Here is a 14817-nt window from a genome sequence, read left to right on the forward strand (position 1 = left end):
TTCAGTTTATAAATATCTAAGAAGATGTGGCAGTGCAAACCTCTGGACTGGCTGTGCTGACAGGGCACAGGCAGCCCTTGAGCTGTTCCCACTGACAGACCTGCAGGGTAATGCTGGAGCCCCCAAGGTCCTCTCACAGACCAACCTGCCCAGCACTCGGCCTGAAATTAAACTTCTAAACCACTCAAACCACCAGCTGCCCTTCCCAGGTGCCCACACCACATGAGCAAAGAGGTTTCAGGTCTTTGGGCAGGAGTTTATTGTCAGCCTGGCTGTGCCACTACACAGGCGTCCCCTCCTGCGCCTGCTTCTCCTGCACCTGCTTCTCCTGCTGTTCCCGTGCAGCTCTTGCTCTCGCCTGCCACTCTCTCCTCTTCTTCAGTCTCTCAGCTGCTTGCAGCTTCTGCTTCTCCTGGAACACCTGTGGAAGCAGAAGGGAGAGAAATAAAGCTGCCTGCAGAGCTGCTGCCCAGGGTGTCTGCTGCAGGCAAAGTGGCTCCAGCAGGAGCCAGATCAAATCCTCCTTCTGTGCCTTCCTTGCTCCAGGAAACCATCTGAGATTATTCTGTTACAGCCACCCAGTCAATCACTGAATCTTTCAGGCTGGAAAAGACTTCTGAGACCACATCTTTACAGGGGTTTTTCCCTGTGCAGCCTGCTCCATACCTTGATGCACAAAGCCTTCCTGACCAAAGGGATTTCTCCAGCAAACATGAATGCCACAAAACCCATTTCCCACACTTTCACAGAGGGGTTTTTCCCTGCTCCATACCTTGATGCACAAAGCCTTCTTGACCATCCAGCGCTTGGTGATGCGGCGGGTGTAGGGCTGGGGGGGGCTGTACTGGATGCCCAGCTCCTTGCAGGTGTTCTCAAAGGTGCTGTAGTTGACCCGGCGCAGGTAGCCCAGCATCTTCCTCCTCCTGTCCAGACCCATCAGCATGAGCCTGCGGTTGCTTTTGTCCTGCAAAGCACCCAAGGTTCACTCCACTACAGGCAGATTATTGTATTTCATTCCCCCCAGATGCAGGAAGGAATGATGTGTTACTGTCATATTTTCTGAAAAATCCCTTCGCCAAGGTTTTTTCTCCTGGGAAGCTGAGAAGCCTCAGAGAAAAAGAAAAACAGTATTATCTCATTTGCTTCTGCCTGTTTTGCTGCTTTGGAATGTGGTCTAGAGATTGTTTACTATCAGGTGTATATTTGATTAGTTTCATGTGAATTGTTTTTACTTAGTAACCAATCACTGTCCAGCTGTGATGGGACTTTGGAAAGAGTCACGAATTTTCATTATCATTCTTGTTAAGCCTTCTGTCTGTATCCTTTCTCTATTCTTAAGTATAGATAATATAATATAATATAATATAATATAATATAATATAATATAATATAATATAATAATACATTAGCCTTCTAAAAACATAAATTCAGATTCTCAACTCCTCCTTCATCCTGGGGACCCAGCAAATCCCACAATAATGAATCTGACTCCATGGTCTCAGAAGGCTAATTTATTATTTTGTGACACTATATTAAAGAGTACTATACTAAAGAATACAGAAAGGATACTTACAGGTTAAAAAGATAATAATGAAAACTCGTGACTCTCTCCAGAGTTCCTGACACAGCTTGGCACTGATTGCCCAATGAGTGAAAACAACAGCAGAAGCCAGTGAAACAATCTCCAAACACATTCCAAATGAGCAAAACACAGGAGAAACAAATCAGATAGTTATTGTTTTCCTTTTTCTCTGAGGCCTCTCAGCTTCCCAGGAGAAAAATCCTGGGCTGAAGGGATTTTTCCAGAAAATGTGACTGCCACAGCAGATCATCCTGCCTGTCTAGTAAATTACTGAGAACAGAGCAGCTTTTGGCTGAAATGCAATGATAAGGTTAAGGACAGAGTCTTAGAACAATTTCTGTTGGCAGATGCTGGGAGTACATCAGGTCAGCACAAGCTGATCCAAGGAGATGTAATTTACTTTGCACTGCAATTGCTTTCTCCCTTCCATGGTTGCACCTTCACCTTCCCTGAAGACTGTTTCCAGCTTGTGCACAGTTTCAGGCTGTGCCAAAGCTGCAGGGAAGGTCTTCTGGGTAAAACCTGCTTCTCTTTAAGTGTGCTGCTTCAGAATAACAGAAGCATTTACCTTTGTTTTGCCAGAAATTAAATATGAAAATAATCTGTGACTTGGCTCTGACTGTCTGGCTGTTCTTTGGAAGGGCACAAGCACAGCCTGAGCCACACCAGTCAGGGCAATCCCTCACAGGAGACATCTCCCTGCCCTATACAAGTGATTTATGTAAAAAATTCGGCCAAGGAATTCCAAGAGGTCCAACTTCAACACTTGGTACAGCTTCTGGTGGCTTGTAGTAAAAAGCTCAGTTCTGTTCTCTTGTATCCCTCAAGTTTTCATGAGTAACAATTATGCACTTCTTTCAAATGCAGTTATCAATCCATTTCCCACCTTTTGCCCTGCATAAAGAATCCTTGATGTCTCTTTCATGAACATAAATTCAGGCAAGTTGTCTCAAATTTGGGCCTGAACCCAGGTAGCTGCAGGCAAGGGAGTGGGACATTCACACAGTGCTGTCCACCAAACGTTTCCATGAGCAGAACAAGCACAGATTTTGCTCTTTGTTTATTACTGCAGCTGCAATCATCAATTAGTCAAAACTAAGGGGTGAAGCCACATCTGCAGTGAGGAGAAATGGAGCTCAAGTCTGCCCAAAGGAATCTGCTCAGCTGTTTCCTCCACTACAGTAACAAACCTGAACACAGAGCAGAGTGGGCGAGAACCCAGCTGTGCCTGAGCCAGCAGCTCCCCACACTGGCACCAAGGAGCAGCTGTAGCTATTTCATAAACCTCCTTAGGAAAGCCATAATCCCCAAGATTAAACTCCTTTTGCTATAAACTGAGAAAACCACCTGAGCAGCTGTGGGCTGAGATCCCTGAGTTACCTTGGGGTGCCTCTGGAGGTGCTCCTCGAGCGTGCGAATCTTGGCGGTCAAAATAGCAACTGCAAAGGACAGAGAGAGAAGCTGTGTGAGAGCAGCAGCTTTCCCAGGTGATTTAGGATCATCTGCCTTGCCTCAAGCTGCCAGCTGAGCACTGCTGCTCCTGCAGGGACCCACAGCAGCACAGCAGGGGCTGCCCATGGCAAAACAGCGCCCAAAATAAAACAGTGTCCAAAATAAAACAGTGCCCACAGCAAAACACTGCCCACAGCAGCACAAAAAACACTGCCCACAGCAAACACTGCCCATGGCCAAACGCTGCCCAAAACAAAACAGCACCCAAACCAAAACAGCAGCACAAAAACCACTGCCTACAGCAAAACACCATCTACAACAAGCACTGCCCACAGCAAACACTGCCCAAAGCAGCCCCTGCCCACAGCCCACTGCACAACAAACAAGAACACACAACCTGCAGGGCTGTGATTGTTATGAGGCTGCTTAATTAGAGGGTAAGGTTTTAGCAACACATCATATAAATTTGTCTTTGAATTTATTCCTCTTGCATTCATTCAGTTCCCAGCGATTTGACATTTGTTTCACCTCATGGGGTTTAAGCTCTGGGGGAGCAGACAGCAATAAAAGGGTTTTTTTTCCAAGGGCAGCACCAGGTCTTTGGGATTTCAGGTGCTAGAGGGAGGGGCTGGTGGCATCCTGAGGCACTGAAGGGCTTTGCTGATGACAAAGGAGCTGTCAGTGTTGGTCAGTGCAGCATGACCTTTGTCCCTGCACTGTCCCCACTGTGCCTCAGCCACAGCTCTCTGATGCAGAGAAAAATTTGGGTTCTGTGGCTGAATTTGGTTCATTTTGGTAACAGCTGCAGCTCAGTGCTTCAAGTCACAGAAGCACTCCAAGCAGAATGAAGCACACAGTGCCTCTGGAGGGTGGATGTGGAGCAGGAATTTGGAAGCACCCCAGCAACCTCTGCAACACTTGCAGACCTGGAGCAGCCCTGCAGGGCATCCTGCAGGCTACCTGCCCCTCAGCAGCTCTCCTGGAGGAGATTCTCCTGAATTCTACAGCAAACTGGAAGTGCTGGGGTGGGAACAGCTGAATAGAAGCAGAGATGTTTCATCTGCCAACAATACCCTTCCCTTTTTTAACTTGCCTTGCACCTCAAAGGAGCCATTGTCATGGGGAGACCTCCTGACCTTCTCCACCAGCTGCTGGGTCTTTACCTTCAACTTCTCCCTCTGTGGGGCACAGAAAAGAGGTTGTCACTGTCCCAGAACACTCAGCTCTCTTCCCAAACACCCAGATAAAGGCTTTGCAATTCAGACCTTTACTCATCCTTTTAAGCTGAAGTGGCAAGCGTAGAGGAATGGCATGGAGATCTTTGTGCCCCTTTCCTACCTGTTTGTTTTTTGGGCATATGGAAAGTAAAAATAACTCGAAGGACATCTGCTGTCCAGTGCAATGGTTTCCAGAACACAGGGGGTCAGCCATGAGCAGCAGCAGAACAGCTCACTGCCCTGTCACCCCTGAATACTTTCTTCTCCCAATTTAATATGCAATTGTTACCACTTTAGTGTGATAAATTTTAAGAGCAAACTCTGGTTTTTCATCACCCCATGTTTACAGTCACTTAGAGATACAGTAAGTGAAAGATATTTAACAACATAGACAAGTTTCACATGAAGGTGTTCATTAAATCTGTTTGATTTTCAAGCAAGCAGAATGACACTGACCTGACTTGCCATTTCCAGGGACAGCAGGCGTTTCACCACATCATCCACGCTGCAAGGAGATGGCAAATCAGCTTATAAACCAGAAACAATTCTATTTAACAACAGAAATTAACTCAGCTTCTCAGAACTCAAATACTCCCTTTTCTCAGCTTTAATTAACTCTAAAAATTTACAGGGACTCTCCCCCTCCCAAACCTGGCAGCCATAAACTGGTGCTCACTTTCCTAAGCAAAATCATGGCTCAGATCACAGGAGTATAAAGTAGTTTTGCAGCAAAAATATTTAATTTTAAGGCTGGTTCCTTCAAAGAGCAGTGAAAGTCACAGTTGGGCCACTGGGGGCCCTCCCTGCACCACACATGAGCAGCTCTGCATCAGAGCACAACAGTGCTGAGCCCCAGAGCCCAAAGCTGGCAGCAGCTGAATTCATGTGGAGTTGTTTAATGACTCTCTCCATCACCTGAGTTCAGGACAGGCATAGATTATTTCCAAGATGACTGTTTCTAGTATTTCAAGATTATTTCCTTTTTTTTGCCTTATGTGCTACAAAGCCCACAGAGGATGTTGGCAACCAGCACTTGATCTCACATGGAGTGAACAATCAAGCCCTGACCACTGTCTGTGTCTGTAAATTTGATTTCAAACTGACTTTGCCATTTTTGTGCCCACAGAGCATTAATAACTAATTAGTGAGCAGGTGACAGCTTCCACATACCTTATTTGTGAGGTACAAACCCCTGGAGAGAGCAGCCACTCCCTCTCCCTGTCCATACCTGTTCATGATTGGGAGATTGGCATAATCCTTCTTCAGCATGGTGGGAGGAAGGTCATCCAGATGGCTGGGGATGTCTACAGAGAGAGGTACATTGGAGGAAGGGCAGGACAAAGTCAGAGCTCTGGCATGCTCTGAAGGAAACTGGCTGTGTGCTCCAAACAAGAACTGAGCAGATCCAGCCAAGAAGGCAGAACTGAGTCACAAAAATAGGTTCAGCCTCTTCCATTCAGCACTCTGGGTTTACAATATGGTGTACATGTATTCACAACAGTCCACTGAGCTCAGAGGTCACAGAATACCAAAATAGTTTGTGCTGGAAGAGACCTTAAAGCTCATCTGATTCTACCCCCTGCCATGGCAGGGACGCTGCACTATGCCAAGATGCTCCAAGCCCTGTTCAGCCTGGCCTTGGGCACTTCCAGGGATCCAGGGGCAGCCACAGCTTCTCAGGGCAGCCTGTGCCAGGGCCTGCCCACCCTCACAGATCTCCTGGTACTGACAATTGTTCATTTCCCCACACTCAGAAGAAGGAGAATCTTCTGACTAACTCCTGAGCTTGCAATGAACTATTTCTGGAATGATTTCTGTGCCATGAGGGCACAGCTCTGAGCATGCCAACAGCAAAACACTGCTCCTGTGGATGCTGACATACCTTTCCTCTTCTTTGTCACAGGTCTGGCATAGCCCCTGGCTGCCTGGAGCACAGGACTGCAGCCTGGGTGGGAGAGACAGAAAGGATTCAGAGAGGAGTGCACTTCTCCAGTCAAATACTCTGTACAGTCCAGTCAATGCTCTGTACTGTGTGCTTCTCTGTACAGTCAAACACTGCTGGGTGTGTGGGGTCAGAGCACTGAGCCTCTGGGTGATCAGTGCCCAGGCAGATCTTTAGTCCCAGAGGTGTGGGATAGCTCAGGGTGGCTCTCACACTGTGCTAACACAAACTCTGTGTGGTCAGTGACCAGGGAGATCTTTAGTCCCAGAGGTGTGGGGTGGCTCAAGGTGGCTCTCACATGGTGCTAACACAAACCAAGCTGTGGTGCCTGACAGTGAGCAAATGCCAGGGCTGGAGCAGCAGGGCTGACTGCACACACTGAGTAGAGTGAGAGCTCCCCTGGGCAAACGTGATCATTTAGAGGGTTCAAACTGCTGAATTAACTGATTAATTAATCTCATTAGCGACATGGATGGGCTGCCCTGGGCCACCGCGGTGCCTGAGCTCAGGGGCAGTGACACCTGGGGACAACGCGGCGACAACATTTGTCTGACACAGATGTGAATATTCATCACCAGCCGGGACTCGGTCACTCTTTGACCTTTCAAGAACAAACTCTTCCAGCTGCTCGTTCAGGGCCCTGCTGCTGGGACCAGAACCCGCTTCAGGCCGCTCGCCTGTGCCCGGCTCGGCCAACCCCGCTCGCCCACGCTGTTCCGAGGCACCCCTGCACCCCGGCTACCCCCAAGGTCACCCGGTGCCCCGTCTCGTTTCACGGGGACAGACCACGAGCCCGGTGTGCGACCCCCTGAGGGCCCCCGGCCACCCCCAAGATTGTCCTTTCCCCGCACCCTCAGCTCCCACCGCGGCCCCGGCCGCTCCCAATTCCTCCAGCGGGATCCGCTTCCCTTTCCACCCTCCCTCCCAGCGGCCTCCCGAGCCCCCCGTGCCCCTCACCGGGCTGTGCCCTGCCCAGCACGGCGGCCCCGGCACGGGCGGGCCCGGCCAGGCCGCGGCCCAGCAGTGCCAGCATGGCCCGCGCTCACCGACACGCCGCCATGGGCGCCGCCATCTTGCCCAGGCGCGACTGCCGAGCGCCGAGACGGGGAGGAGAAACCGAACGCCGAGCGCGTCGATGGCCGTCCAGGATCCTGGTCCCCTCCCCGTCCTCGTTCCGGTCCCGGACCCTTCCCGGTGCCTTAACTGTCCCCATCCTCGTCCTGGTACCCGTGCCCATTCAGACCCCGTCCCTATCTCCATCTCCGTCCCCGTTTCGGTTTCGTCCCCTATCCGTCCTCGTCTCGGTTCCGATCCCCGTCCTGTCCCCGTCTCGGTCCTATCCCATCCCATCCCCATCCCCATCCCCGTCTCGGTCCCGTCCTCTTCCTGGTCTGGTCCCGGTCCCGGCCCTGGTTTCCATCCTGTCCCCCTCCCCGTCCCCATCCCCTTCCCGCAGAGACGCCCGGGTTGTTCTCAGCACGACCCCGTTTATTTCGGAGGGAGGCGGTCGGGAGGGGATACGGACACAGAACGGGATGGAGCCGGGCAGCGCCCCGGGGTGCGGCTGGAGCCCCGCGGGCGGACCCGGTGTCCCGCACCCCGGGGCTCCATCCCGGTGGCGGACCCGGTGTCGCTGCCCGGCTCCATCCCGCGCTAGTCCGCCCGGCACTCGTGCAGCTCCTCGGCCCCGCCGATGCGGAGCCCCTGCAGCAGCGGGAAGGTGGCGGGGGGCTCCTCCAGGAACGCCCAGTCCCCGCCGCCGCTGCCGTCGCCGCGGCCCCGCAGGTTCTCGTAGAAGCGGGGAGCGGGCTCGGGGAGCAGCCGCTGGCCCCGGTACCCCGCGCCGCCCACCCGCGCGTACTGCACCGGCTCCCCGGGACCCTCCTGCCGCACGTAGGGCCGCGACAGCGCCGGGGGGACGGCGGCCAGGGCGGGGTGCTCCTTCCCCGGCTGCTTGCCCGGTTCCCCTTCCAGCACGGTGACCGTGGAGATGGCGGCCGGGCCGGGCTCCCTCGCGGCGAGGCTCTGGAGCGGCTCCTGGGGAGCAGCGGGAGGTCACGGGCGGTGCCACCCGTCCCTGCTGTCCCTCCCGGGGCCATGAGCTGGGTGGGAACTGGGGAAGCGGCGAACGGTCTCACCTGTGGCAGCGCTGCTGGCACCCACTTGCCCAGGCTGCTGTTGGCAGGGTCGGGGACGCTGGGCCAGAGCTGCTCCTTCATTCTGGGGACCACGGGGGTGAGGGGACTCAGCGAGGCGGGCTGGAATGGGTGGCCTCAGTGCTGGACTGGTTCCCAGCTCTCCAAGGCCACCCTGTCCCAGCAGCAGCCCAGCCTGGGGCAGGGCTCTGCCACTCACCGCTCGTTCTTCTGGAAGCAGATGAGCAACACCATGAGCCCGACAAAGACCAGCCCCAGGCTCAGGAAGAGGAATTGGAGCTCAGTGTCATCTGGGAAGAGGGACAGGGTCACAGGGAGCTGCAGTGGGCACTGCCAGCTGTGCTGTGCCATGAAGCCAGGGCAGGACCAGGTCCCCTCCCGTGTCCCCTGCCCCGGCTGGCTGCAGCCCTCACCCAGCACTGTGGTCACCAGGATCAGGCTGGTGCCGTTGGTGCTGCCAGCAGCCGTGGATGCCATGATGTGCACCTTGTACAGGGTCGATGGCTTCAGCCCCCGGATGGCAAAGGAGCTGAGGGAAGGATTCACGGTGGCACCTGGGGACACACGGGGCTGTTGGTGTGGCAGAGTGCCCCCACCTGCACAGCCCTCAGGGCTCTGCTGGCAGGGAGCCCAGTGAGGGACCCACAAAACTCCCTGATCCTCCCAGAGCAGGACACAGGGGCTCCTGATATTGAGGTGGGACAGAGGGCCAGGTCAGTGGTGCTGCAGGCAGGACTCACTGGCCATGCTGGTGATGCTGCTGGCCCAGAAGATGGTGTAGCTGGTGATGAAGCCGTTCTGCACCTCCACTGGCAGTGGCTCCCAGCACAGCTCGGCCTCTGACTTGCTGATCCTCTTCAGGTGAAGCTTGGGGGCATGGGACGGTGCTGGAAAGAGCAGGAGAAAGGGGGACCAAGTGCTGAGCAGAGCCACTGCCTCGGGTGGGAACTGATGGGGGGGTCCCACTCCCAAGGTGTGGGTGCCCATGGTGTAGGGGGCTGAGCTGACTCAGAGATGAGACAAATGCAGCCCCCCAGGCTGAGGTCTTTGCTACAGCCCCTGGATTTGGGGTACACGGGGGAGAGGTGGTTCATTCTTTTGGAAGGGCAAAGTCCTGGTGGTGGGGCTCCTCACATACCCTTCTGCTGGGAGTAGGCTGTGGTGTGGATGGGCACCCCGACAGTGCCCTCATAGAGGGGGTACAGTGAGATGTTGTAGCGCTGGAAAGGCTCGATGCCATCTGCAATGGAGAGCAGAGGGGGCACTGCTGAGACCCCCCAGCACCACGGCACCAGCCCACCCACCCTGGGGTGGATCCACAGGGAGGAGGCAGGGTGGGGAGTAGGTTGGGTCCTGGTTTGGTCAGGATGGGTGCCAGCCCCCTGGGCCAGCTGACCTGGGGATCAGGAGCCCCCCTTACCCTGGATAAGGGCTGTGGTGGCTGCCCCATCACGCTCCATCTGCCAGCACGCCCTGCAGTGCCCAGGCTCTGCTGCCACCCGCTGCCACTCCAGGATGTAGGCGGTCACTGGGGCCAGCGGTGCCTCCCAGTGCACCCAGAGGCTGCGCTCACCCCCGGGCACAGCCCGGAGCCCGGCCAGGGGCTGACCTGCGTGGGACAAGCAGCCGGGATGGTGGGAGAGGAGAGCACCTCTCCCTCATGTCCCCCTGTGCGCCCGGGTTTGGAGCCTGCCCTCTCCTTGCCCTGGCTGTGCAGCTCGCTCGGGGCGAGCAGAGCCCCGGGGCACCCGCGGAGGTTTCGGGCGCTGCCCTCACCTGTCCTCTCCAGCAGCATCACCTCGGTCGGTGCCGACTCGCCGGCGGCGTTGTAGGCTGAGAGATAAACCCTCCTGGCGGCCGCGGGCACCGAGAAGTTGCACTGGGTGTGGGTGGTGTTGCAGACGGTGGGGGGGTCCCTGCCCCTCCTCCGGGGGCTCAGGGTCACACGGTAGCCCAGCACTCGCCCGTTGGCCTCCCGCTGCCGTGGGGCCTGGGTGCGGGCAGGGCGTGTGGGTGGCAGTCCCTGCGGGGACCTCAGGCAATGCCCCATAGGCAATGCCCCCCAGGCAATGGCGCCCAGGCAATACCCCCCCAGGCAACACCCCCCAGGTAATGCCCGCCCAGGAAATGCCCCCCAGGCAATGCCCCTCAGGCAATGCCCCCCAGGCAATGCCCCTCAGACAGTGCCCCCTGCCCACCCCCCTGCTCACCTTCCAGCGCAGCTGCACCTCCAGCTGCCCCCCGGCTGGCTGAGCCTCCCACCACGCGTCCAGCTTCCCTGTGGGGGCTGCAATGGGAGGGGAACAGGAGCTGAGAGGGACCCATGTGGCTTTGCCCCCAGGATTATGTCCTGTGTCCCCAGCACTGTGTCCCCAGCACTGTGTCCCCAGTACTGTGCTGTGTGTCCCCAGCGCTCTGCCATGCGTCCCCAGCTGCTCTCTGCCATGTGTCCCCAGTGCTGTCCCATGTGTCCCCAGCACTGTGCCCTATGTCCCCAGCACTGTACTGTGTGTCCCCAGTGCTGTGCCACCTGCTCGGGCACAGGGCACCCCCCGGTGACTCACACTCACCCTTCTCGTGGGTGGTGTAGTTCCTGCCCGGGCTCCACTCGCTCCAGGAGCCCAGTGCTGAGGCTGAGCTGCGCCGGCAGCGCATCTGGAAGTGGTACTGAGTGCCAAAGAGGAAACCGCAGCGCTGCGCCGTGCCCGCCTGGCCGATGATGCCGCTGACCTGGGGGCGGCCAAACGAGGGCTGTGCTGGCTCCTGCCTCGGGCCCTGCTGTGGGCTCAGGGGACTCTTTGCTGTCCCACTCACATGGGGACTCCTCCACTCCCACTGCTTGGAGCAGAGGGAGGGTTCTGGCTCCTGCCCAGGCCCCCTGTCCCAGCAGCACTCACCAGGGCCCAGGCAGGGTCCTCGGGTGCCCGGTAGCGCAGCTCACACTGCAGCTCCATGTGCTTTGTGCCCCGCGCCACATCCCAGGCCAGGGCAATGCAGTCGGTCTGGAAGGGGATGGACTGGATGCTCTGCAGGGTTGGGGGGTCCAGCTTGGCTGCAGGAAGGGCAGGGGAGAGTTGGAGAGGTGTGTGGTGGGCAGTGCCCAGAGCCATGACCTCACATGTGCCTTTGTTAGTGCCAGGAGCTGCAGCCAGGGTGCTGCGGCAAGAAATGTGGGAAACCACCCCAAAACATTTAGGAGAATGGCTGGTGGCAAGGGACAGGAGCTGGTGTATGCCCCTGCTTGGGATGCAGTAATGCAACACTGGCACAGCTCTGCATTAATGCCTATGCAGAGAAAACAGATTCCATGGGGCCTGGTGCCTGGAACACCCCACATTTGGGTCTGCTCGGGGGTCAGAGTGTGGCACAGCCATGGGAGAGCTCAGCTGGTTCCTGGGCAGCCCTTCCCCAGCCCCAGATCAGGGCGGATAAATCTCTCCATCTGGGAAGGCTCCTTTTATAAATAGTTTATAGGCACAGGATCCATTATTAATAGAGCTGCTGAATAAATGGGTAATCAATTGCTGCAGGAGCTGTGGAGTGCAGCAGGTCAACTGGCAGCTCATAACCCGCCGTGCGTGCTGCTCGCTCTGCAGCGTGGCGCTGGCACCGATTCATCCCGGCAGGACATTCATCACAGAACCTGCCCATAAAATGGGCCCCACGTGCTTTAATGTCACTTTAATACCCCTGACGAGCTTCCCTGGCCCCTGACCTGTGTGCTGTCACTCACCCACGTCCATGGGGTCGATGTGGAGGTGCTCGGACTCGGCCGTGCCCAGGGCGTTGGTGGCAGACACCCAGATCTCCATTTGCCGGTACAGCTGCAGCAGCCGGCGTGGCACCGTGCAGTGGCTGTGCCCTCCTCGTGGGGTGCACCCTGTCACTGCCTGGGCTCTGCTCCTGCAGCAGACAGGGCAGTGAGCTCGGGCTCCTTGCTGTGGGGTTTGGCAGGGGATAATGGTCCTGGCACTTACCCCATGCATTTCAGCACGAAGCTGGTGGGGAGGTGGCTGTTGGTTCCCGGCTGCCATTGGCACGTCAGCCCGTAGTCATCGAGGTTCAGGACACAGCTGAGGTTGAGGGGCTTTGCAGGAGGGTCTGGGGGAGAAAGAGGCTGAGCAAGTGCCCGTCCCTACTGGGAAGGAGGGTGACCTGTAGTGGCAGCAGACTTACAGCCCGCCCTGATCTCGGCCATGCCAACGCGCTGCTTGGTCCCATTCCACTCCACACAGCAGAACAGCCTGGCCTGGGTGCGGTTGAAGCGGGGCAGGGTGAGGTTGGACACCTCTGTGCCCCCTGGACCCTGGCGCTGGCTCCCAGCCACAGGCTTGCTGTCCAGCATCCAGCTGATCTGGAGCCTCCCCTGCTCCAAGCCTTGGCAGAGCTCTCTCTGGATGGTGCAGGATGCCGTGACAGCCGAGCCCAGGAGCACAATGGGGGGGCTCACAGTCACCGAGGCACAGCCCAGTGTCCCTGCAGGCAGGAAAAACCTGTCACATCCTGGGCACAGCTGTGCCAAAGCCATCTCAGCTCCTCAGCGCCCGGGCAGGACATAGGGACGAGCCTCTTCCCTTAGATGGGCCCCCCACTCTGGAGAGGAAGAGCCGAGCGTTGGGCAAGGCACGGGCACGTGCCAGGCCCCATCCTGCCCGTGCCTGCCGTTCCTGCCTGCCCCGGGGCCCCGGCCAGGGCACAGGCTGCTGGGGATGCTGTGCCTGTGGCACAGGACAGGATGGACCCCGCACTCACCGCCCAGGTGGAGCAGCAGGAGCAGGGAGAGCTGCGGCAGGAAGGGTGTCCCAGCACCGCGCCTGGCCATGGTCTCCTCCGTGGCTTTGGCATCACCTGGAACGGAGAAAGCGGCTTGTCCTGGGGGTCGGCAAGGGCTGGGGACGAGGTGGGCTGAAGGAGCCGGGCTCCATTGTCACCGGCTCTTCCTGGAGCAGAATGTCCTTTCGCTGGCAGCGTCAGCCCTTCCCGCAGCCCTTCTGACACCTCCGCCCCCGGCTCGCCGCCCGCGCCGCCACAGCCGCTGGAGTGGGAAGCGCAGCGGAGAGAGCCCGGAACGCGGGTCCGTCCCCCCGCACCCGGCACCGTCCCGGGCACCACAGCACCCTGAGCCCGGCCGCAGGCACGGGCTGATTTTTATCTCCATTATCTCCAGCCGCTGCCGGGCAGAGATTTGCGGTTTGAGGGCGGGTGAGGGCGGCGGAGGGCGATAAGCTATAAGGAGAGGGAAGCGAATGACGGACAGCAGCAGAGCGGGACAGGCCGGGGCCGCGGGGTCCTGCCCACGCCCCTCCCGGCTGTCCCCTGCCTGCTGCTGGGAATGGCCCTGGAGGGGCGGCCGCCTCTGCCCCGGACGGGTCCCAGACACGTTCGTGGCCCAGGAGGGGCTGCCCACACTGTGCCCAGGTGCCCACAGCTCCTCACCCCCAAGCCAACATCCAGAGGGAGGTGAAGCACTCGAGTGTGGGAGTGGGACAGCGGCCAGCCCTGGGCACTCGGCACGTGTGGCTGTCCCAGGCAGGGGACGGGCAGAGCAGCCACGGACCAGATGCTGCTCTGTGTGACCTGAGTGGCACCACCCCTACCCCACCTCCATCCCTACCTCTCCTCCATCCCTGCCCGTCCTCCGTGTCCGGCGTGCCCGGGAGCCGCTCACCGCCCGCTCCGAGCGCGGGGCTCCGGCAGCCGGCGGCTGGCCGTGCCCGGAGTGTTTGCTAACATGCTGCTTTCCCCGTTAGTTCCTCAAAACCAGGGCCGTTAGTTGCTGTGACGCTCTGAAGAAGGTGATTGCAAAACACTTCCCTGAAGCCTGCGACCCCCTCCTCGCTCGCCGCAGGCAGGAAAGCCCAGGGGGCGCGGGCACCCCGAGCAGCGCCCGGCCTCCACCCTGCCCGCTCCAGGGCTGGGATTGGCGCAGCCGGGATGGGGCACGGACACTTCCTCACTGCAACTGCCCTGGGGCCACCCGGCTGGGCTGGGGGACGCGGCAGAGGGACACTGGGGGAAGTGGCAGGAGGCCATGGGCCAGGGAATGAGCAACTCAAGGGGCAGGAGGCAAACCCAGCTGTGTGACGCCACCTGGGAGCAGCTCACATCCCCAAGCCGTGTCTGTGTCCATGTCCACATAGTCCAGCTTGCCCCAGGGTGAGCAGCCCACAAGGGCAACCCAGTTCTGACCATTAACCCGTGTTATTTCACAGCTCCTTTTCTGGGGCCGTGCCGAGCTGCTGTGCCCACCCGTGCCAGGCTGGAGCACAGCCCCAGTGGGGAATCCCGTGTCTGGTGGGATGGGGCTGGCATGGGGGTAAACAGAGGTTTGCTCAACCCTCCCACACTCAGCCTTCGCAACCACGGCGGCTGTTGTGCAAAGAGCTGTTTACTCTGGCCAGGGGCGGTGTTTCATTTCCATGTTACAGGGCTCACATAGCCCCACGCTGCCAAAATCTGGGGGGCCAG

At 57.8% G+C, this 14817-nt stretch overlaps 2 protein-coding genes across 2 annotated transcripts; both read right to left on the minus strand.

Moving 5' to 3' along the window:
* Positions 1–235: 235 nt before the first annotated feature.
* Positions 236–7308, minus strand: MRPS15 (mitochondrial ribosomal protein S15). The gene is made up of 8 exons (XM_054648365.2): positions 7151–7308; positions 6134–6196; positions 5480–5555; positions 4708–4756; positions 4128–4212; positions 2963–3021; positions 773–964; positions 236–421 (listed from the first exon to the last, which is right to left on the minus strand). Exons 1-8 carry the CDS (start codon positions 7224–7226, stop codon positions 281–283), a joined length of 741 nt encoding a protein of 246 aa, XP_054504340.2. The 5' UTR covers positions 7227–7308; the 3' UTR covers positions 236–280.
* Positions 7309–7671: 363 nt separating this feature from the next.
* On the minus strand, positions 7672–14180 carry CSF3R (colony stimulating factor 3 receptor). The gene is made up of 16 exons (XM_054648260.2): positions 13964–14180; positions 13102–13197; positions 12526–12825; positions 12327–12450; positions 12083–12252; positions 11247–11401; positions 10920–11079; positions 10560–10636; positions 10126–10339; positions 9770–9958; positions 9488–9589; positions 9090–9236; positions 8763–8903; positions 8549–8639; positions 8332–8413; positions 7672–8230 (listed from the first exon to the last, which is right to left on the minus strand). The coding sequence occupies exons 2-16, from the start codon at positions 13169–13171 to the stop codon at positions 7847–7849; spliced, it is 2406 nt and encodes an 801-aa protein (XP_054504235.2). The 5' UTR covers positions 13172–13197; positions 13964–14180; the 3' UTR covers positions 7672–7846.
* Between the last annotated feature and the right edge of the window lie 637 nt (positions 14181–14817).

The sequence above is a fragment of the Agelaius phoeniceus genome, chromosome 22 (assembly GCF_051311805.1).
Source record: "Agelaius phoeniceus isolate bAgePho1 chromosome 22, bAgePho1.hap1, whole genome shotgun sequence".
Classification (NCBI taxonomy): Eukaryota; Metazoa; Chordata; class Aves; order Passeriformes; family Icteridae; genus Agelaius; species Agelaius phoeniceus.